Source organism: Astyanax mexicanus, chromosome 24 (assembly GCF_023375975.1).
Source record: "Astyanax mexicanus isolate ESR-SI-001 chromosome 24, AstMex3_surface, whole genome shotgun sequence".
NCBI lineage: Eukaryota > Metazoa > Chordata > Actinopteri > Characiformes > Acestrorhamphidae > Astyanax > Astyanax mexicanus.
The window spans coordinates 30,613,771-30,635,969 of NC_064431.1; the positions used below are offsets into that span (position 1 = coordinate 30,613,771).

The window sequence follows — 22,199 nt, forward strand, 5'->3', positions numbered from 1 at the left end:
ATGCAACACTTTTTAAGTCTGCCTTTATAAAGCGTTTATAAATGGTTTATAAATGAGATTATTCATTATTATTGATCAGGTTGTAAAAGCCTTAAAAAGTCAACTGTAATCTGTTATTTGATTAGTCATTTATTGCAACATTGGCATTTAATTTATAGTAAATTAACTATAGTAAATATATTAATATGACAGGTTTAATGCTGATTGATGGAAAACACAAAGTAAAATCAGTATCTACACTGCAAAAAATCCACTGGCAAAAACTAGACAAAATATATGTAAATTAAGACATTTACGCTTATATTAAGCAAATAAAACTAAACAAATTTTAAGTTCAGTTCACTCATTTACTCTGTGTAAAGTTTAAGTCTTGAAACGGAGTTAAAGTCACTTAAATTTATCTGAAATTAAATTTACTTAAAAAAAGCAAATGCAGAAAGTTCCGAAACTCTTTTTAAGTAAATTTAACTCATCATTTTTTTCAGTGCAGGACAGAAACAGGCTAAGGTGTGACAGCTATACGTTTAGATGCTAATTTGTAATTTCAGATTCAGATTTCCACATTTTAATGCCAGGTATGAACAAGGTCTTACTATATACTTATTATACAGAGCAAAGATTTTCATAACTTAAACCAGTGAGAAAGAAAACAAAAAAAAACACTTAAGAAATTAAGAAGTTTAAGAAATTAAAAGCACAGGAAGCTAAAACCACAGCCAGCCACTTATAAACCACAGCCCCTGGCTAGATATCTGCTTTCCCAACGTTAGCATTAGCCTCCACAAAACCACTGACATACTGAGCACAAAGTACAATATTAATGCTTCATTACTTTAAAACTGAAGCTAAGAGGCTAATGTAGCTAACAAGAAGCTAATACCCAACAATTAGCATGGTGCTAACGGCTGCCTAAATCATCACACACCATCACACACTCTCCTCAGCCTGTGTGGAGGTGTTTATTATGGGATTTCTGATCCTGTATGACTCACTGTTCTCTATAAACGTGGGCTGAAGAGCAGGTTGTAAAGATAGTGATGGTGATATTTACAAACTAACTAACCTGTAGCCCTGTATCTCAGTCTAACTCAATCAAAAGGAGATATGTACTGTAGCTTCACAATCTAACTCAATTAAATAGGCAGAGAAACTATACTAAGGTGAAAATATGAGAACTGCATCATAATCTAACTCAATTAAAAGAACAGAAACTGTACTGTAGCTAAAGTTTGGATACTGTATCTCAGTCTAACTCAATTAAAAGAACAGAAACTGTACTGTATCACAATCTAACTCAAATAAACAGGCAGAGAAACTGTATCAAAATAAAAATTTCAAAAAACTCAATCAAGAAAACAGAAACTGTACTGTAGCTAAATTACGGATACTGTATCTCAGTCTAACTCAATTAAATAGGCAGAGAAACTGTACTAAAGTGAAAACATGGGAACAGCATCATAATCTAACTCAATAAAAGAACAAAAACTGTACTGTGGTTAATGTATACATACTGTATCTCAGTCTAACTCAATTAAATACGCGGAGAAACAATACTAAGGTGAAAATATGGAAGTTGCATCATAATCTAACTCAATTAAAAGAACTTAAAACTGTACTGTAGCTAAAGTTTGGATACTGTATCTCAGTCTAACTCAATTAAAAGAACAGAAACTGTACTGTATCACAAGTTAACTCAAATAAACAGGCAGAGAAACTGTGCCAAAATAAAAATTTGGGAACGGCATCATAATCTAACTCAATTAAAATGACAGAAACTGTGCTGTAGCTAAAGTTTAGATACTTTATCTCAGTCTAACTCAATTAAAAGAGCAATAACTGTACTGTGGTTAAGGTTCTGTATCACAATCTAACTCAATTAAAACAACAGAAACTGTATTTTAGGTAAATTATGGATATTGTATCTTAGTCTTACTTAATAAATAAGCAGAGAAACTGTACTAAAGTTGAAATATAGGATCTGCATCATAATCTAACTCAATTAAAAGAACATAAAACTGTACTGTAGATAAAAAGTTTTGATACTGTATCTCAATCTAACTCAATAAAAGAGCAAGAACTCTACTGTATTGAAGGTTCTGTATCAATATTTAACTCAACTGAAAGGAAGGACATTTTACTAACTATCTAACTCAGGTAAAAGAACATAAACTGTACTGTAGATAAATTATGGATACTGTGTCTCTACTCTCTACTGTGTATCTAATTTAAAAGAGCAAGCACTGTACTGTAGCGAAGGTTCTGTATCAATATTTAACTCAACTGAAAGGAAGGACATTTTACTAACTATCTAACTCAGGTAAAAGAACATAAACTGTACTGTAGATAAATTATGGATACTGTGTCTCTACTCTCTACTGTGTATCTAATTTAAAAGAGCAAGCACTGTACTGTAGCGAAGGTTTTGTATCAAAGTCTAACTCAATTAGAATAACAGAAACAGTGCTGTAGCTACATTATGGATATAGCATATCCGTCAAACTCAATTAAAAGAGCAAGAACCCTACTGTAGTGACGGTTCAATCTAACTCAATAAAAAGAACAAAAACTGTACTGTAGTGAAAGTATAGGTACTGCATTACAATATAACTCAATTAACAGAGTATAAACTGTACTATAGTGAAAGTATAGGTACTGCATTACAATATAACTCAATTAACCATTTAACTGTACTATAGTGTTACAATTACAGTCTTGTAAATTCTTCTCTTCAAGGTTTAAACATTTTTAAAGTATATTTTTACTGTTGTAGTAAATAAAAACACAATTATTTATCTTCTACAGAAGTTCTTCACCTCTACTCAACCCCTGGTGATAGAATAGCGTAAAGGAAGCCCACCTTGCTCTTCATGAACTTGGAGTGGTTCTTGTACACCTCCATCTGTTTGATCTCCTCCTCTCGGTCTTCGGTGGTCAACAGGCCGTTGGCCTTCAGCATCTGGATCTCGTCCTCCAGGTCACGGATGTTCCTCTCCAGGGAGGCGATCTTGGTGTCCTGGATGAAGAGTTTGGAGAAGAAATTAGCCTGGCTGAGCTCCATCCTGCTGAGCTACGAGATTCAACCATATCAGAGCAGATCTGAGCTAGAACTCCAGTGAGAGACAGATAGAGAGATAGATAAAGAGAGAGATGGAGAGAGAGAGAGAGAGGACAGCAGTGGGTGTAGTGCAGGAGAAAGGGAAACTGCAGTGTTGCAGCAGAATCCTCCTCCTCTCATGCTAATGGATTAGCATCTAATCACCATTTGGTAGAAGTGAACACACATCCAGTCCGCCAGCAGCTACAGTGCAGTACGGAGAGATCAGAGAGAGAGGGGTACAGAGAGATGGATGGAGAGAGAGAGAGAGAGAGAGAGAGAGAGTGTATGGGTGTGTGTATGGGCTTTTCTTCTTTGCTTGTAGTCTGCAAAAGCGTGAGTGCAGGGTTAGCTTCTTAGCTTTTTAAATAAATAATACAACGTCTTTAAGATTAGCCACGGTCCATCTCCCAGACCAACAGAGAACCTTCTCTCTCTCTCTCTCTCTCTCTCTCTCTCTCTCTCTCTCTCTCTCTCCTCTCTCTCTCTCTCACCATGTTCACTTCCTGACCCAGGATCTTTATCAAAAGCTGGCAACCAGGCCCATCCCACAGGCCAAGCACACACACACACACACACACACAAACACACACAACCTGCTGTACTGCATGGAAAAGGGAAACCCATATTTTAATATATTGTATTCTGATTTCATAAATAAACATAAATCTTTAAATATTAATTGGATATCGGACACTAGTAAAAAAAAATATATATATGATATTATAGATAAAATATATGGTAATAAAATTGAATATCAAGACTTAAATATTAATAATAGTGATATAGTTCTTAAGAACATTTTAGTTAAAACCTCTTTGAAAAATTAAGAGACATACGTTGGCTAATTTCAGTTTAAACAGATTATTTCAGAACTAAAAAGAAGAAGGACATTGGACTGTCAAAATAATAAAAGAAATGCATGGGACTTTTTACAATTTTAGAAGTAAGAAGTAAGTATATTTAGTTTTTTCTCAGTGCTGATTTTTTAAATTATTGTGTGATTTATGTTCATGTTTATATACTATCATATATTGCTTTTTTATATGTATTTAATGAATTTTAATTATCAGTAAAGTTTCTATTTAACAAAAAAAAAGGAAAAGGGAAATGCAACCTCCCCCTCTTTCCTCAGCTGCCTGTAGCTGCCAAACATCTAAATGTGTCTCACCTACTACCTACCTACTAGTTTGCAGACCAAGTGTCTCAGACTGCCTTCAATGAGTTTCAGATTTTTCAGCTCTCTTAAAGGAGAACTCTGGTGTAAAATTGGACTTTTGTTGTAGTAAAACATGATAAAACGTTCTTACATTTGATGAATAGCACACCTCCGCCCTCCTACAGCGTTCAGAGATCCAGAAATTTCAACAGTTTTTCCAAACACCCTTCAGACTGGGTGATAAGGGGCATAATTTACCCTGATAAATCACTTTTTCCACCGTTATCCAGCTCAAAGTAGCTCCACACCACCTTGCTGGAATCCAGAGAGCTCTGACATTTAAATTGAGGCATTAATAACTTAAAAAGTACACAAGAAGCTTATTACAAAACACTGTTTACATCCCATAATTCTAGCTTCAGCTCTGAGCGCCGCAATTACTGTACTGATAATGACTTAGGCAAAGATAAGCACTTTTTATCATGTTTTTTACAGCGAAAGTCCATTTTGCACCAGAGTTCTCTATTAACTGGACAGCATAATGTTTCAACAGCAAATTTAGTAAAAACTAATCCATGCAATAAACAGACACCCAAACTTTTGCAAAGATGCATTAACATAAATAAACATATTTAAAGCTTAGAAAGAATTATATCTAAAGCTAGGACTAAACCCTCTGGTATTAATATGATTAATATAGTATAAAAAAGTTATTCATATATTTTAAATGCAAATGCTATAAATAATGTAAGTGCAGCAGCCCAGTATCACATAAACACATTATTAAATATTAGCTTCAAATATTGAACAAGTCTAAAAATAAAATGATCTACACCAGGATCTACAACACTGATACTATACTGATACAATACAAATACAAAACAAATACAACTCTGACACAATACCAATATAGTAAAAAACACAATCAGCACAGATACATATCTGACACAACAACTATATAGTACCAAAACAATCCCATTACAATACCAATACAGCATCAAAACAGTAGAGATACAATCTCAATTCAGTATCCATATGATACCAATACAGTACTAATACATTAATAAATAGATACCAGTACTATCCCAATACAATACCTATACAGTACCAAAACACTATCAGCAGAGTACTGATTCACTGCCAAAATAATTTTAATAATTTAATAATCTGTACTAATAGAGTACCAATACCATCCCAATACAGTACTGATAAAACATCACTGACATCACTGTGCATCCCTGTTTAAAGAGCCAGAAACTGCAGAACTGTACCCTTTATCCAAAAGACCAGCCACTGCCCTCCATTCCTCTCGCATTCTCTCTCTCTCTCTCCATCACTCACTCTCTCTCCATCTCTCTCTCTCCATTTCTCTCTCTCTCTCCATCTCTCTCTCAATCTCTCTCTCCTGCATTAGTGGTTTTTACCGTTGTAAACAGCCCCCTGCTGTTCCCATGGCAACCGCATCCAGACTCCACGTTCGTTCGCCCCAGTGCCGCGAGAGCGAGCGAGAGGGCGCTATGGGAACTGGAGCTGAATAGACGGCGGTAGTAATAGCTACAGGATGTGGGGATATGGTGCATTGTGGGAGCTGGGAGGAGACGCTGAATGCTGATTGGCCGAGGAGTCAGTGTGTAAGTCATGTGGACAGGCTGCAGTGAGTGGAGTGCAGTGAGGAGTGAGTGAAGCTGTGATGCTGAGATGCTGTGTGCAGTTAGGACTGCAGATCACATGGGTTCAGAGGAGGTTTGTGGGTAATACTCTGGGGGTGTCCAATCAGGACGGTCCTGTGGGGTGTGTGTGTGTGTATGGGAGGGAGGGGGGGGTGAGCAGCATGAGGTCATGTGTTATTTTTAGCTGTGTGTGTAAGAGCTGCTGCCGGTGGGGAGAGGCCTTCTGTTCTCCTGCTCCTTCGTTTTTTCATCATTATTATCACAGCTTTTCCTCAGTTTCTGTCTGAAGTTTAGATTTTAAACTTAGATCATATGTTTTATTAAATTATTGTGATGATGTAATAATGTAGTGTAATCTGTATTCTGCAGCTGTGATGAATAAACCCTCTTTACCTTCATCTCTATGATGGTCTGCAGGGCTTTAGTCTTGCTGGGGTCCTGATGGAGCTGGTTTCTTCTGTGAAGCTCCTGAAAGATAATGATGGTGTGAATCACACAAGTGTCACTACTCAATAAGTGTTTACATTCTTACATTTTTATTTTTTTAAATGAAAAAAATTAAGAGATCACTTCAGTTTCTGAATCAGTGACTCTGATTTTGCTATTTATAGGTTTATGTTTGAGTAAAATGAACATTGTTGTTTTATTCTATAAACTACAGACAACATTTCTCCCAAATTCCAAATAAAAATATTGTCATTTAGAGCATTTATTTGCCGAAATAACAAAAAAGAGGCAGATCTTTCAGACCTCAAATAAATAATGCAAAGAAAACAAGTTCATATTCATAAAGTTTTAATAGTTTAGAAATCAGTATTTGGTGGAATAACTCAATTTAGCTTAATTACAGTTTTTATGCATCTTGGCATCATGTTCTCCTCCACCAGTCTTACACACTGCTTTTGGATAATCTTATGCTTTTACTCCTGGTGCAAAAGAAAAGCAGTTCAGCTTGGTTTGATAGCTATTCCAGAGGTTTTCAATTTGGTAAAATCAAAGAAACTCATTATTTCTAAGTGTTCTCTTATATTTGTCCAGAGCTGTATTTGTGTCTATTTTTAAAATGTTAGCAATAGTTAATAATTAATCCAGATATTGTGGAAATGGCATATATTGCAATACTGCAACATGTGACAAAATCAGCATTTTATTCCCTGTAATGTGTTTTTTTACAATGTGATCTTTCGCCCAATAAATTCAGCAGTATTTTCCCTGTAAATGTTTTTTTTTCTGGAAAATCACCATAAAATGATATGCATATTCTGTGAAAGCGTATATATATATATATATATATATATATATATATATATATATATATATATATATATATATATAATATTTATATAATAATAGTTATTTTTATTATATTTTTTACACAAAATGACTTTGGAGTTTTTTGTTTTGTAGATATATAACAATGGTACTTTATAACTGCAACAAAAAAATGTTGATCTCTACAAAATAAAAATAACTTAATTTTTTTTAAATCAGTGGAAGTCAAAGTAAAAATATTTTATTCCAAGTCATTTCAGAGCATTTTATTTGGTCCATTTAGCATGATAAATAAATAAATACTAAATACTAGTACTCACTGTTCTGTATCTTACAGAAGTGACTTTTTACAGACATTTTCTGCCGCCCCTTAAAAACACTCATTTTTAACAGTGTAGTAGGTATATAAAGTATATCAGTTGTACTAAGAAAAGCTTATATGTCAGTGTCCTGTAGCTGAAAGTACAGAGTTACTACACTTTATAAAAGGCGCACAACACACTACACCTGTCTCAGGTGAGCTTACCTCTCTGAGGTGGATGTTCTCCTTCTCCTTCTGGTCCAGGATGACCTCCAGGTGTCCGAGCTGAGCCTCGGCCTCAGCGATTCTCCGCGCTCGGTCCTGCTCCTCCTCCTCCGAGGCTCTCCCGGCCACCGGGGGGAGCCCTTTACTCTGCAGCATCTCCAGCAGCTTTTTGATGGACTCATCTCGCGCCCCCAGCGTCTGCTTCTGGGTCTCGATCCTCAGCTCCATCTCCTCCAGGGTCTTCCTCAGCAGGAACAGCTCCTTGGCCTGCCGGTCGTGTTCGGCCTGCAGGCGGCGGAAGTTCTCCTCGGTCAGCTCGATGGTGGTGAAGTGTTCGGCTCCGGACCCGCGGGAGCTGCTCTCCTGCTGCAGGAGGTGGTTCAGGTCCCGCTGCGTCCGCAGCTCGTCCTGCAGCGCCTGGATCGTCATCTGGAGATGCTGCAGGAGGAAACGCAGGCTTATTAATAGATTCAGTACTTTATTATTAATTACTGTGAATTACTGGGTTTCAATTACCAATTACTCAGTACCGACAATCAATTCTACTATGTATCCAATACCAATTATTCACTACTAATTACTCAGGACCTACGATAAATTTTATTATGTATCCACTCCAAATTTCACTATGTATCCACTATGAATTATTCAGTACCTACAATAAATTTCACTGTGTATCCACTACAAATTATTCAGTACATACGGTAAACTCTATCCACTACTAATTACTCAGTACCTTCGATATATTTCACTATGTAGCCACTAAGAACTATTCAATACCTACGATAAATTCCACTATGAATTTTCATAGTCTCCTATAAATTACATTATATATCCACTATGAATTACTCAGAACCTACAATAAATTTTACTATGTATCCAATACTAATGATTCAGTGTCTGCAGTAAATTCCACTATGTATCCACTATGAGTTACTCAGAACTTACAATAATACCTACAGTAAATTTTTATATATTCACTCTGAATTATTTAGTACCTACAGTAAATACTATTATGTATCCACTATGAAATATTCAGTACCTACGATAAATTTCACTGTGTATCCACTACGAATTATTCAGTACTTATGATAAATTCCACTATAATTCCACTATATATCAACTACGAATTATTCAGTACCTACGATACCTTTCACTATGTATCCAATACGAAATATTCTGTCTAATATGACTTATTTTATTTGATCTCTTTATATATAAACATATCTTTTTTGCAGTTACTATAAATTATTTGATGAGTCACTTTTTTGAATTGTTTAGTATCCACTATGTATCCGCTAACTCTAATCCAAATCCCTTTCACTTTTAAAACTATTAATTCGTGAAATGTGTTACTGCCATTAATTTAGTTATCTTTAGAGAAACAGAGACTGGTTTACGGGGCACGTTTTTTTTATTATTATTTTATACCAGTAAATATTTAACTGCAGCCTTCAGAGAACAAAACGAAAGAGAATCAAAAAGATAAAAAAACAGCTTTTCTGTGGTTCCAGAGTCCCTGAAGATCAACTGAACTGCTAATAAAATCAGATATTGTGCTGCAGATTCTATAAACGGGTGTAATTGCGCTGGCACATGCAGCGTGTGTGTGTGTGTGTGTTGATGGGGATGTAGGATTGGATGTGAGGAGGTGTGAAGTCGGGTCTCTGAGGAATACGAGTAGAATTACTACAGAATTCACTGAGAGACGAGACGTGTGCCAGATCTGCTAATGAGACGCCGGGTGTTTGGGGCTGTTTTTAATAATTGTGAGAGTTGTGAGAGTGGTGAGAGTGGTGAAAGTGGCACGCCGGGCGCCGTGGGCACAGCGCTGATTATGTAGGACAGGGGAATCGAGGAGGATGTGGATCAGACTGCATCCTTTTAGCTTTTTAACTAGATCAGCCTCATACTCTCAACTCCTTCAGGACCACCGGACCACCACGACCTTCCCACTGATCTGTGAGCTGACAGCTTATCAGGAACAGGGGCGGGACAATACAATACAATATCAATATTGCAATATTATTGTATCGTTTGGTATGATTTTATCTATATGTGGCATCAATTTGCTACATTTTTATTAAAAATATTTTTTTTATTAAAAATAAGACTACCTTTATAAAGGGTTTATAAACAGTTTACAATTACTTTATTCATGGTTACTAATTAGGTTGTAAATGCCTTAAAAATCATTAATAATCGGTTATAACACATACGTACAAAGGGAAACAATGACCCGCTGTTTGTCAAATAGTGAACCCACAGCCGTCTATATTGATGCCCTTTCTATGTACGTGTTATAACTGATGATTGATTTGAGTTATGACTGAATGATTTTAAGGCATTTACAACCTAATTAGTAAGCATTAATAAAGTAATTGTAAACCATTTATAAACCCTTTATAAAGGTAGTCTTATTTTAAAGTGGTACCAAAATATGAGCTATAAACTCCCTAAGATTCCCCAATTGAATCCTGTCATCACCCCTAACTCACCATCAGTGTGTAGTCTTTCCCCTTAGGTATTTAGGTAATACCTAAATAATATGGTAACTTTCTCTTATGAAAGGCAACCAGTAAATATTGTAACATACATCTCTGTAAAAAAATTATTTGATTATTTGATTTTACCAATTTGAAAACCTCTGGAATATGATCAAGAGGAATATGGACGATCACAAGTCATCAAACCACCAAACTGAACTGCTTGAATTTTTACATCAGGAGTAAAGCAGCATAAAGTTATCCAAAAGCAGTGTGTAAGACTGGTGGAGGAGAACATGATGCCAAGCTGCATGTTGTGCAAGCTGTGATTAAAAAACAGGGTTATTCCACCAAATATTGATTTCTGAACTCTTAAAACTTTATAAATATAAACTTGTTTTCTTTGCATTATATGAGTTCTGAAAGCTCTGCATCTTTTTTGTAATTTTATTACTGTTATTTCAGCCATTTCTCATTTTCTGCAAATAAAAATTCCAGAGCTGTATAACAGTGTACCCGAGGGAAGGAAGTCCTGGTGGGAAGACTACATACACACTGATGGTGAGTTAGGGTACTTTATCTTTTAGTGTCTCAGAGGTTCACTTTTGGTAATACGTGCTCAGTATATGAAGTAAACTCTACCTTAACAAAGTGAGTGCAAATATTTTTGTAAAATGTTATGAGGAGATTCCAGATATTATTACAGTAAATAACTTTCACATTGGGGATGCTGTTTTTATGGTGTATTTAAAGCTGATATTTTAATGTTTGGACAACTGACTGACTGTTGACTGTTGTCAGGGTTTTAATCGGCCAGTGGCGCACATGTATTTCCCGACACCAAGATAAAAACATGCCAGATATTTACTTAAACACACCTCACTTCCAGCCCTTCAGTGTAGATATATTCCTAAACTCTGATGCTATTTCAACGGTGTGGGCGCAAGGCGTGAACATAGACTGTTAAAAGAGGGGGAAAGATAGCAATGAGCATCACGCAGTTTGTATGATAGGACCCTCAGTCTCTCTGCATTTTAGATTTAGCTGTGTTTATACAGGTAAACAGCAGATTTAAGGGAACAAAATAAGCAAACAGGAAAGAGTACCAGTACCAGGATGGGGGGAGGGTGTATCAGGAGAGGGAGGAGGAAAAGGGGGCGGGGTCACAGCGGGTTCTCTATAACACTGATCTAGAGTCAGTTTTCCAGCTTTATCAGAACCATAACTGAGATCAAAGGGAGCAGGCAGGGTTTACTGAACACACACTCTTTTACACACACACACACACACACACACACACACACACACTTTTACACACTCACTCACACACACTCAGAAAGCAGTGACTGGATGCAAACCTTGGTCCTGCGGGCGTCCAGCATGTGCTGAAGGGCGATGATGGAGGTGATGAGTGAAGATGAAGGAGAGCAGAGCGTCAGAACAGATGGACACAGCAGTGAGAACAGTGGGCAGTGTGAGGGTTTAGAGCAGCACAACATCAACACAACACCATATCACCATCATACTGCATTATGACTGTGATTAGGACTGTTATGACAATATTTAAGATCATTTTTAGAAGTTCTTAGAAGTCTCAGTGAACTCCTGCTTTAATAAAACCATTGGTTACACTTTATTTAAAGACTACTTGCATAGAAGCTTCATAACACGTTCATAAGCATTGAATAATGCATTTATAAAGCAACATTAGGATATTTATGACTAGTTGGGGTTGGGATAATGAAGCATTAAGAGTGCCTTTAGCTGGAACTCAGGGTCAGAGACAAACTCCCGAAAAATAACCCCAAACCATGATCATAATGATCCCCCCTCTACCAAACTTTTACTTGGCGCAGTGCAATCAGACACGTACCGATCTTCTGGCGAACGCCAAATCTGGACTCGTCAATCAGATAAATGGAGAGAGACATGTGATTTATCTATACTGTTCTAGAGTGATTTTGATTATGAATATAATACTTTTACCCCATATAACATTTAATCAACTGCTTCAAATAAAATCATTGGTTACACTTTATTTAAAGGGTACTTTTTTGCATAGAAGCTTCATAACACGTTCATTTCTTAAAGGCCCTGCAACAATTTTGAACACTGGATTTATATATGAATATATTCAGCTTTGGAAAAAATAAGAGACCACATAAAAATGATGATTTTCTTTGATTTTACAAAATTGAAAACCTCTGGAATATCATCAAGAGGAAGATGGATGATCACAAGCCATCAAACCACCAAACTGAACTGCTTGGATTTTTGCACCAGGAGTAAAGCAGCATAAAGTTATCCAAAAGCAGTGTGTAAGACTGGTGGAGGAGAACATGATGCCAAGATGCATGAAAAAAACTGTGATTAAAAACCATCAGGGTTATTCCACCAAATATTGATTTCTGAACTCTTAAAACTTTATAAATATGAACTTGTTTTCTTTGCATTATTTGAGATCTGAAAGCTCTGCATCTTTTTTTTTTATTATTTCAGCCATTTCTCATTTTCTGTAAATAAATGCTCTAAATGAGAATATTTTTATTTGGAATTTGGGAGAAATGTTGTCTGTAGTTTATAGAATAAAACCACAATGTTAATTTTACTCAAACATAAACCTATAAATAGCAAAATCAGAGCTGTATATATATTTTTCCAAAACATGTCTTAGAGTGATTAGTGGTGTAGTGTGTAGGCTTGTCCACCAGGGGGCAGTGGTGTTCATTTATTAATGGTGTAATATGTAGGCGTGTCCACCAGGGGGCAGAACTATTTAATTAATGGTGTAATGTATATGTTTGACCAGCAGGGGGCGGTGGTGTGTGAGAGATTGGGCCAGAGGGGTTGACCAGGCTCTGACTGGTGTTAGTTCCAGTTCTGTGGACACAGGGACTTATGTAAGGACTGTCTTTTTGGGACAACACACACACACACACACACACACACACACATGCACAGAAATCAATGTATTCAAAACTCTATTTCCAAATATAAACAGCATGCAAATTACACAAATCACTGCTATGTATTATGCGCATATTTAATCCTCATGTGAGCATGTCTGCATCTCTGTCACACTTTTCTCCACATCTGGATTAGTCCAATTAATTAAACTGCAGCACCAATTGCTTTTCACTTGCAGAAACTCCTTTCAGTCTGAAGCTGTTTTTGCTGGGTGGTTGCTGTGGTATACCAGGTTGTTGTGAGCTATTTGCTGTTGCTAGAGGTTGTTAAAATACTGCAGGTGGTTGCTTATGATGTTGACAATTGGTGGTTCTCAAATTCTCAGGTGGTTGATCTGGTGTTATTAAGTGCTTGCTAGGTGGTCGATATGATGCTCAGGATCCTACCTATTTTATCTGATGTGGATGTTGAGGTGTTTATACTCTTTTTCCTAACCTATCGGTCATAAGGGTTGATGTGTTGCTATGGTATACTGGTTTTCTAATACATGGTTGCTAGAAATGTCTGGATGGTTGCTATGATATCCCAGGTGGTGCTTTAGTTTCTTTTGTGATGTGGTATCTGTTGGTTATAGCAGTTGCTGTGATATCCCTGGTGGGTTTAGGTGCTACTAAGGCTACGTTCACATTACCAGGCTGAAGTGAAACAGATCAGATTTTTTCATGGCTGTGTGAATGTGCCAAATCTGTTTTTTTTTTTTGTTTTTTTTTTCAAATCAGATTTGAGGAGTCACTTTCATATGTGGTCCTAAATCAGATACATATATTCGATCCGTCGACATGCGACATGAATGTGAACGGTCAAATCATGCTGAATTCATCCATCTTTTTTTACACTTTTACGCATTAGCATTAGCATTAGCATTAGCATTAGCACACTTCTAGTATACTTCCTTATGTATAAAAATATATATTAATATACTGTTCTACAGTTTTTAGTTTTTAGCGTGTTACAAATTCACTTTAAATTTTATAAAAGTAGTAATTTAATTTACTTTCTAAAAAGTTATATGATACATTGTGCCTTAAGTGAACTACTGTAACAGCTGTTTTTAACACACTTTGCTAAAAATGTACAAAAGTATATTTGGAAATAAGTATTTTAGAAGTATATTGAATTAAATTAAACTAAAAGTGTACTTCATAGTCTATTTATTTTTAAATACACTATATTTTACTTTTAAATAAAAAGAAAGTAAGATCAAAGTTTGCTTTCAAACATTTGATGAAAGCATAATATTAATGTGCTTTTTAATATATCGTAGGTAAGCACATAAATCTGTTTATAAGCATATTTAAGTACCATATATGCTACATGGTATTAGCTATGATGTTGCTTTTTAATCATTGAGGTTAATTTGTGAGGGTGATTTAGGGTTAAATTGTGTTTTTTGATGAATTGGACAGGAAACTAGAGCGAGTGTTTTTAAACAGGGTTTGAGAGGAGTGTAAAAAAGCACAGACTGATTGATTTGTGTGGCTCTGACTGACCATCTGTGTTAATTAATTCAGATACAATCAAACACAGCTGTGGGGAATGATCTGTCCTTACCACCAGCTCATCAGCTCATTCACTAATACACACACTTAATACACACACACACATACAAAAAGATAGAAATATGCTATAATACACTGCCTGGCCAAAATAAAAGTCTCCACCTGGATTTAAGTAAGTAAATGATGTGTTGGTTGTTTGATGCTGCAGTTGGTCTAAAGGTTTAGGTTCAGCAACAGTATGTGCTGAAAGAATGAGGTCAGCTGACTACCTGAATGTACTGAATATAGACCAGGTTATTCCATCAATGGATCAATTTTTTCTTGCCTGATTGAAGAAACGGGCATATTCCAAGATGAGACAATGTCAGGATTCATGGAGCTGGAATTGTGAAAGAGTTCAGGGTTCAGGGAGCATGAGATCATCATTTATCATTTTCACACATGTATTGAGAGAGAGTTCACCACAGAGTCCAGATATTAACCTCATTGAGAATCTTTGGGATGTGCTGGATGGAGAAGAGCTGCTTTGTGCAGTGGTCAGACTCTACCATCATCAATGCTGCTGCAAGATCTTGGTGAAAAATGTATGTAAAAAATGTATGTCTCACTGTCCAATGAAAAAGAAGTATCTGAAAAAAACAGCAAATTTACAGGAGAGAGAAAAAAATCTTCTAAACTTTCAATGAAAATCAATATAAAAAGAGTTTATGTTAGGTCATTTTGAAGTATTTCTATTGGTCCGTTCCTCAAGCGTAAAGGGACAGTTTGAGTGTTCAAATTAAAATTAAACTAAAAATTGACAAAAAATGGAGATACTTGTTTTCCATTGGACAGCCCCTAATTATACTCATATGTGTTAGTACGTCTATGTAAAGATAATATGTATTGTGTATATATATATATATATATATATATATATATACCATGTGTTTAATATACCACCTATTTCTATTAGCTACTGTAGTTTTAAAAAATGAAATGTAGTAAAACAGAGCATTTTGGTTATATACTATATATATATAAACATATATACACACATGTATACACACACAAACACACAGTAAACAGTCAGAAACGCTGTAAATAAAACTCTGTCTGGTCTATTTTTTTCTTTTTCCTCTGAAGTGCTTTCAAAAGATTGGATTTCTCCCAGTCAGGAAGTTCTCTCTCTCTCTCTCTTTCTCTCCCCCCCTCTCTCTGTCTCTCTCTCTCTCTCTCTCTCTCTCTCTTTCACCCCTCCCTCCTTTCTTTCCCCATCCTCTCTATTTCTCCTCCTAATCAATAGTCTTCCTGAGCTTGGAATGAATGGGAGGAAACAGTCCAATAATTCCATTTGCATAATTACAATCTATATAAAACACACACACACACACACACACATATACACACGTACGTAGAGAAACGCACACACACACACAGGCGTGCGCTGGTCTGGTTGTGTCAGCTGTGTGTGGTAGTGAGCGGTCAGTAATCCGGTGATTCAGCAGGACTGTATTGTGGCGGTTGTGTCTGAGGGTGTTAATGTCAGAAACAGAAGTGGAGCAGTCGAGTTACGCTGCAGCTTTAAACAGCTGATCCCTGCATTTACATACCTCACTATTCACCCTCACATACACTCATTTACCCTATATACACTTTATTACTCAGAATTAAACAGAGACAGCTCTGTTCTGATTGGCTGGAATCTTAACCCTTCATGAGGAATACATAGATCAGATTCAGTTAACAGGTCAGGATTTTTGCCAATAGTCTGCTTGACATTAAATCACTAAGTATTAGGGGTGTCTCACGATTTCAATATTTCATTGAAATCGATCGAAAGGATCGATGATCCCTCCCTCTAAGCTACGCTAATGCCGCAGCACACTGTAGCTCAAAGAGCAGCCCTTTCTCCAGAGAATGTGGACATTCTCATCTTCTTAAAGAAAAACTTAAAAAATATATAAAAATAACAGTTGTTTTGTCTAGCCTCAAATATGTTAATAGTTTTGGTACCTTAAGGACCATATCCTATTTCAGATAAAGTTAATAATATATCTTTATTAAAGAAAAAAACTTGACCGAAAAAGTCTTAAAGTTTTATTTTCATGTTTAACTGTTATAGTAGGATAGAGTTCAGTTTGTTAAGGCTCTAATTGTTCTATTATTTTGTACATGACTGTTCCTGATTTTTTTCATTATTTATTTTGTTATGTTGCACATTGCTGTTTTAATAGTGCACACTGCTGCTACCAAAAAAGCCACTAGATGGCATTACATATATAGCCTAATTAAATTATTTAAATTTGACCATTAGTGCCTAACGTGGTGTATTACAGATCACTTGTATCACTTTACATCACTTATATCAAGCCCACCTTTTGAAATAAGATATTGTAAATTGGATTAATCAAACCAATGACTGACCATAGACTAATCTAAAACTAGCATAGGCCTCTCTGCTGTAAAAAAAAAGAAAAAAGAAAATTGAGAATCGAATCGAATTGTGACCCTAAAATCGGAAATAAAATCGAATCGAGGATTTAGAGAATCATGACAGCCCTACTAAATATTGAGGATTTTTATTCAATCATTGCATATAAAGCTTTCATGTTTGATAAGAAATGTTACTGAAAAGCCTAATTGTAACTGTAAAAGAAAATATAAAAAGATATTTAAGTAAATGTCACATCCTTGCCCTGTTTCCCTGTGTTTCCTGTCTGTGCTCGTGTTTTTGTGTTTGTTTACCTGTCATTCTCCCACGTGTCCCATGCTCCTTTCTAGTTTATAGTGCCTTCACCTGTGTTTCATTTGTAGCTCCGCCCCCTAGCCCCAGGTGTTTGCTGTTTCCTGTCCTTGTCTGTCTGTATTTATAGTCTGTGTGTTTTCTGTTTCAGCATCGGTTCTTTTACGTGGTAACCTCTGTCTCTGTTGCGTTTTTATTGTTCTCCTTTTCTTTGTATTCAAACTCCTATGTTCTGTTTTGTTTCGTTGTTCGTTTGTTTTTTATTTTGTTAATGTCAAAATATAATAATAAATAATCATATATAATATAAATAAAATAATAAAAATATAATAATAAAATAATAAAATTGGCTCTTTTCTGAACTTCATAAGCTACTATGGGCTGGATAGAATACGTTTTATTCTAAACAGCTATAAGGTGAACAGGCAGAAGGTCAAAGGTTAAAGCCTTAAGCAAAATGGGTGGGGCTAAACTTCTAAGCAACTGAAGGCCTCTCTTACATTGGCTAATATTAATGTCCATCATCAGAAGAACACTGAACACTGTTATGAATGAAAAGTGTTATGTTTGCAGAAAGGAAAACACTGCATTCACACACACACACACACACACACACACACACACACAGTCATTAACTACACATCACCAATCTCTCTCACTTTCTCTCTCTCTCACTCATATTGCTTAATGACAGATGCAAGACACATCAAATTTGCTCACACACACACACACACACACACACACACACACACACACACATACTAATAATAACAGAAGGCCATTTTCACACATACACACACACACACATTCCCACTGAAGTGTGTATGAAGACGCTGAATGAACTATCAGCTGAAGCAGATGCTCTCTGCAGCGGAGTGTGTGACTCACTGCAGCTGCAACACACACACAAATATACACACACACACACAAATATATATACACACACAAATACACACACACACACACACACTCCTCAAAGAGCAGAGTGTAAAATCTGTTTACTGAGGCTTCGTCACGCTTCTTTCAAACACACACTTTCACACTTTCACACTCTAACTGAATACAGATTTATCCTCCATAACATTTCTGCCAATCAGCAACCGGAACACTCCCTACACTACTCTTACCTCTCTCGCCCTCTCGTTCTCTCTTACACTCTGTTCTCTCTCTCTCTCTCTCTTTCAAACTCTTTTCATCTACTAAAATTAAAAAGGCACTTTCTGCCCCTGTGCCTTAAAGGGGACACATTATACCCATTTTTACATGAGTTAGAATAGCTCTATGAGTTCTACAAAACAGGTTCATGTTTCAAGTTCTTCTCACAGAAAGATAAAGATCTCACCAGCTCTATTCTTACCAGTTTCAGTCCCTTTTAGAATGAGACGTTTATGCAAATAAGCTGTTGCTGGCCACGCCCCAGTGTTTACGCAAACAAGCATGTTCATCCTCGACTGCTAGAGAAGCACAAAACTCATTATTTGAAAGCACCTTCATCTCCCTCATCTGCTGACTTACAATGGACAGTAGGTACAGATCCCTCTCTCAGAAGAAGTCTGCTGGCTAATCCTGCTGTAAACTGTCAGAGATTCTCAACCAGCAGACAGAAACAAGCAGTTCTTCAACTAATGTAGTGGGTGGGGCTCTGGTAAGTGGGTTGGTGGGTGAAAGGTGATGACAGGGTATGTCTATGCAGATTTTTTTATTGTGACATCACAATAAGGGAGGAGAGTTCAAATGGCTCATAGGAGCATATGATTCTCCAAACACCAAACTCTTTTTTACTGATTTACAGTAAACCAATGTATTTTTTTATGCTTGGATGTTTATAAGGGCAATACAAAAAAACACGTAGTAGGTTCCTTTTTAAATCCTGAAATATGTAAATGTGCTCTGTTCTGATTGGCCATCCTTTTTTATCAGCCGGATAATGCGGATATGCTTATAAACGGTTTTTAATAGATCTCAATAGTTCTTCCAGGATATGAAGGTTTTCCAGGATATGAAGGTTTTCCAGGATATGAAGGTTTTCCAGGATATGAAGGTTTTCCAGGATATGAAGGTTTTCCAGGATATGAAGGTTTGCCGCTGCATGTAAAGTGCAGTAATATTTAAATGAAACAGGTGAGGTGTGAAATTCGACATGCTGATGTTGAGCTGGTGGATAAAGGCTGCTGTTAAGTGACTGAGAGCAGCCTGTAATGAAGTTACTGAACCACCTCAGACAGTTTCTGCTTCACTGATTATTCAGAAGAAAAATCAGACAGACTCCTGGAAAAGCCAGAGCCTGGAAATGTGTAATATACTGCTGCTCCACCCCGTCCACCTGAACAGCTCCCTCTGCAAGACCTCTGGAGGTCCTCTATATCCACTATCTGTCCCACATACCTGAGCTGTGATTAAATTACCCACCTAGAACAACACGTTCTAGAACATCCTGGAACCTGAAATCATTCCCCTGAGTGCATGCAGACACAATATAGCTTTGGCTAGATTCAATGTATTGGTTATATTAACTCTTTTATATATATTGCTTCTATTGGTTCTAGTTGATGTATTGGCTGTATTGCTTCTACTGCTTTTATTGGTTCTTTACGATTTATTGGCTGTATTGGTTCTATTGGTTCTATTTAATGTATTGGCTGTATTGGTTCTATTGGCTCTTTACGATGTATTGGCTGTATTGCTTCTACTGGTTCTATTCAATGTATTGGCTGTTTTGCTTCTACTGGTTCTATTTGATGTATTGGCTGTATTGCTTCTACTGGTTCTATTTGATGTATTGGCTGTATTGCTTCTATTGGTTCCTTTTGATGTATTGGTTGTATTGCTTCTATTGGTTCTTTTCAGTATTGGCTGTATTGCTTCTATTGGTTCTATTGGTTCTTTTCGATGTATTGGGTGTATTGCTTCTATTGGTTCTTTTCAATGCATTGGCTGTATTGCTTCTATTGGTTGTTTTCAATGTATTGGGTGTATTGCTTCTACTGGTTCTATTGATTGTACTGACTGTATTTATTATATACTGTGGATTGTATTCATTTAATTGGCTGTACCGGCTGGAGTGAAATTCTGCTGTTTGCTGATCTGCTGATTTGTGTGTTTTGGACGATCCAATGACTCTATATCTGTTTGTGTGTGTGTGTGTGTGTGTGTGCCATGTGCTGGTTGACAAACAGATGAATCATCCTGTGACGTAAACTGTGTATGTGTGTGTGTTCATCTGTGTGTGTGGGAGTGTGGATGTGTTGTACATGTGTGTGTGGGTGTGTGTGAATGACGTGTGTGTGTGGTGTGAAGAGTGACTGCGTCGTGATATGTGTGTCTGTGGGAGATAACTGTAATATTGGTGTGTGTGTGTGTGTGTGTTTGGGATGAGTCATGTGCAAAAGTTGACTTTAGTTTTATTAGTTTTTCTGGTGGTTTAATTCAATATATTGCGCTGCAGGAGTTTAGCCCCGCCTCCCACTCGCACTGAAGTTATAAGAAGTGTTTCAGCTAGGAGAAATTTCTGAATGAGGCCAATCAGAACAATGCTCATTTACATGAAGATAAATAGGTCACAGTAACAGGAACAGACAAGCAAAGAAGAAAGAGAAAGAGAGGAAAAGAAAAGAGACAGACAGAGATAGACATAGAGAGAGGGAGAAAACAAGAGAGAAAAAAGAGAGAAAAAGGTTTAGAAATGAGAGCAAGAAAAGAGACAGAGAGAGGAAGAGATTAAAGAAAAAATAGTAAAGAGAGAGAAAAAAAGGAGAAAACGAGGGAGAGAACAAAAGACAAAAATAAAGAAAGAGAAAAGAGAGAGAGAGAGAGCAGGAAAAAAAAGATTTCCCCGAAGCCAGGATGGAAAAGTGTCACTATATAACAGACACACACACTCACACACGTACGCACACACACACACACACACACACTCTATCGTTAAGCCAGTGCTCAGCAGGATGAGGTTGGAGATCAATATAAAAACCTGCTCAACTGAAACTGTAGTTAATGTCTGCCTGCACACACACACACACACACACTGACACACACACACGCATACACACATATACACACACACACACACATATATACACATAAAGGCTCATAACTATAAAGACAGAATGGTGTAAAACCATGTGTGAAGCATCTTTCCTCCCTTACTTCTCTTTTATTCTTTTAGTCTCTCTCTCTCTCTCTCTCTCTATCTCTCTCAGTGCTTTAATCTCTTCTCCCTCCGCACAGCTCTTCTTAAAATGAATTCATCAGATTCCCTCAGAAGTACAGAACTCACACCTCCAGAAACACAATGAAATGCCACACGCCATAAATCAGGATCTAGTATTGAGTCCCATGACTTTTGGCAGCTTCCATGTACACTGAAGGACTCTATAGCGCTGGAAAAAATAAGAGAGCACTTAAAAATTATGAGTTTCTTTGATATTACAAAATTGAAAACCTCTGGAATATAATCAAGAGGAAGATGGATGATCACAAGCCATCAAACCACCAAACTGAACTGCTTGAATTTTTGCACCAGGAGTAAAGCAGCATAAAGTTATCCAAAAGCAGTGTGTAAGACTGGTGGAGGAGAACATGATGATGTTGATTGCTGAGCTCTTAAAACTTTATGAATATGATCTTGTTTTCTTTGCATTATTTGAGGTCTGAAAGCTGTGCTTTTTTTGTTATTTCAGCCATTTCTCGTTTTCTGCAAATAAATGCTCTAAACGACAATATTTTTTATTTGTAATTTGGGAGAAAAGTTGTCTGTAGTTCATAGAATAAAACAACATGTTCATTTTGCTCAAATATAAACCTA

General features: G+C 36.6%; 1 protein-coding gene across 5 annotated transcripts in view; it reads right to left on the minus strand.

Moving 5' to 3' along the window:
* erc2 (ELKS/RAB6-interacting/CAST family member 2) overlaps positions 1 to 22,199 on the minus strand; it is a 71,103-nt gene that overhangs the window by 28,184 nt on the left and 20,720 nt on the right. For 4 of the 5 annotated variants that reach the window (XM_049471526.1, XM_049471525.1, XM_049471528.1 and 1 more), the window contains exons 3-6: positions 11,566 to 11,592; positions 7,722 to 8,159; positions 6,317 to 6,391; positions 2,858 to 3,013 (exon numbers count right to left, since the gene is read on the minus strand). In XM_049471526.1, coding sequence (XP_049327483.1) covers positions 2,858 to 3,013; positions 6,317 to 6,391; positions 7,722 to 8,159; positions 11,566 to 11,592 — 696 coding nt within the window. The remainder of the gene's footprint in view (positions 1 to 2,857; positions 3,014 to 6,316; positions 6,392 to 7,721; positions 8,160 to 11,565; positions 11,593 to 22,199) is intronic. The other variant, XM_049471529.1, reaches the window with a different exon arrangement.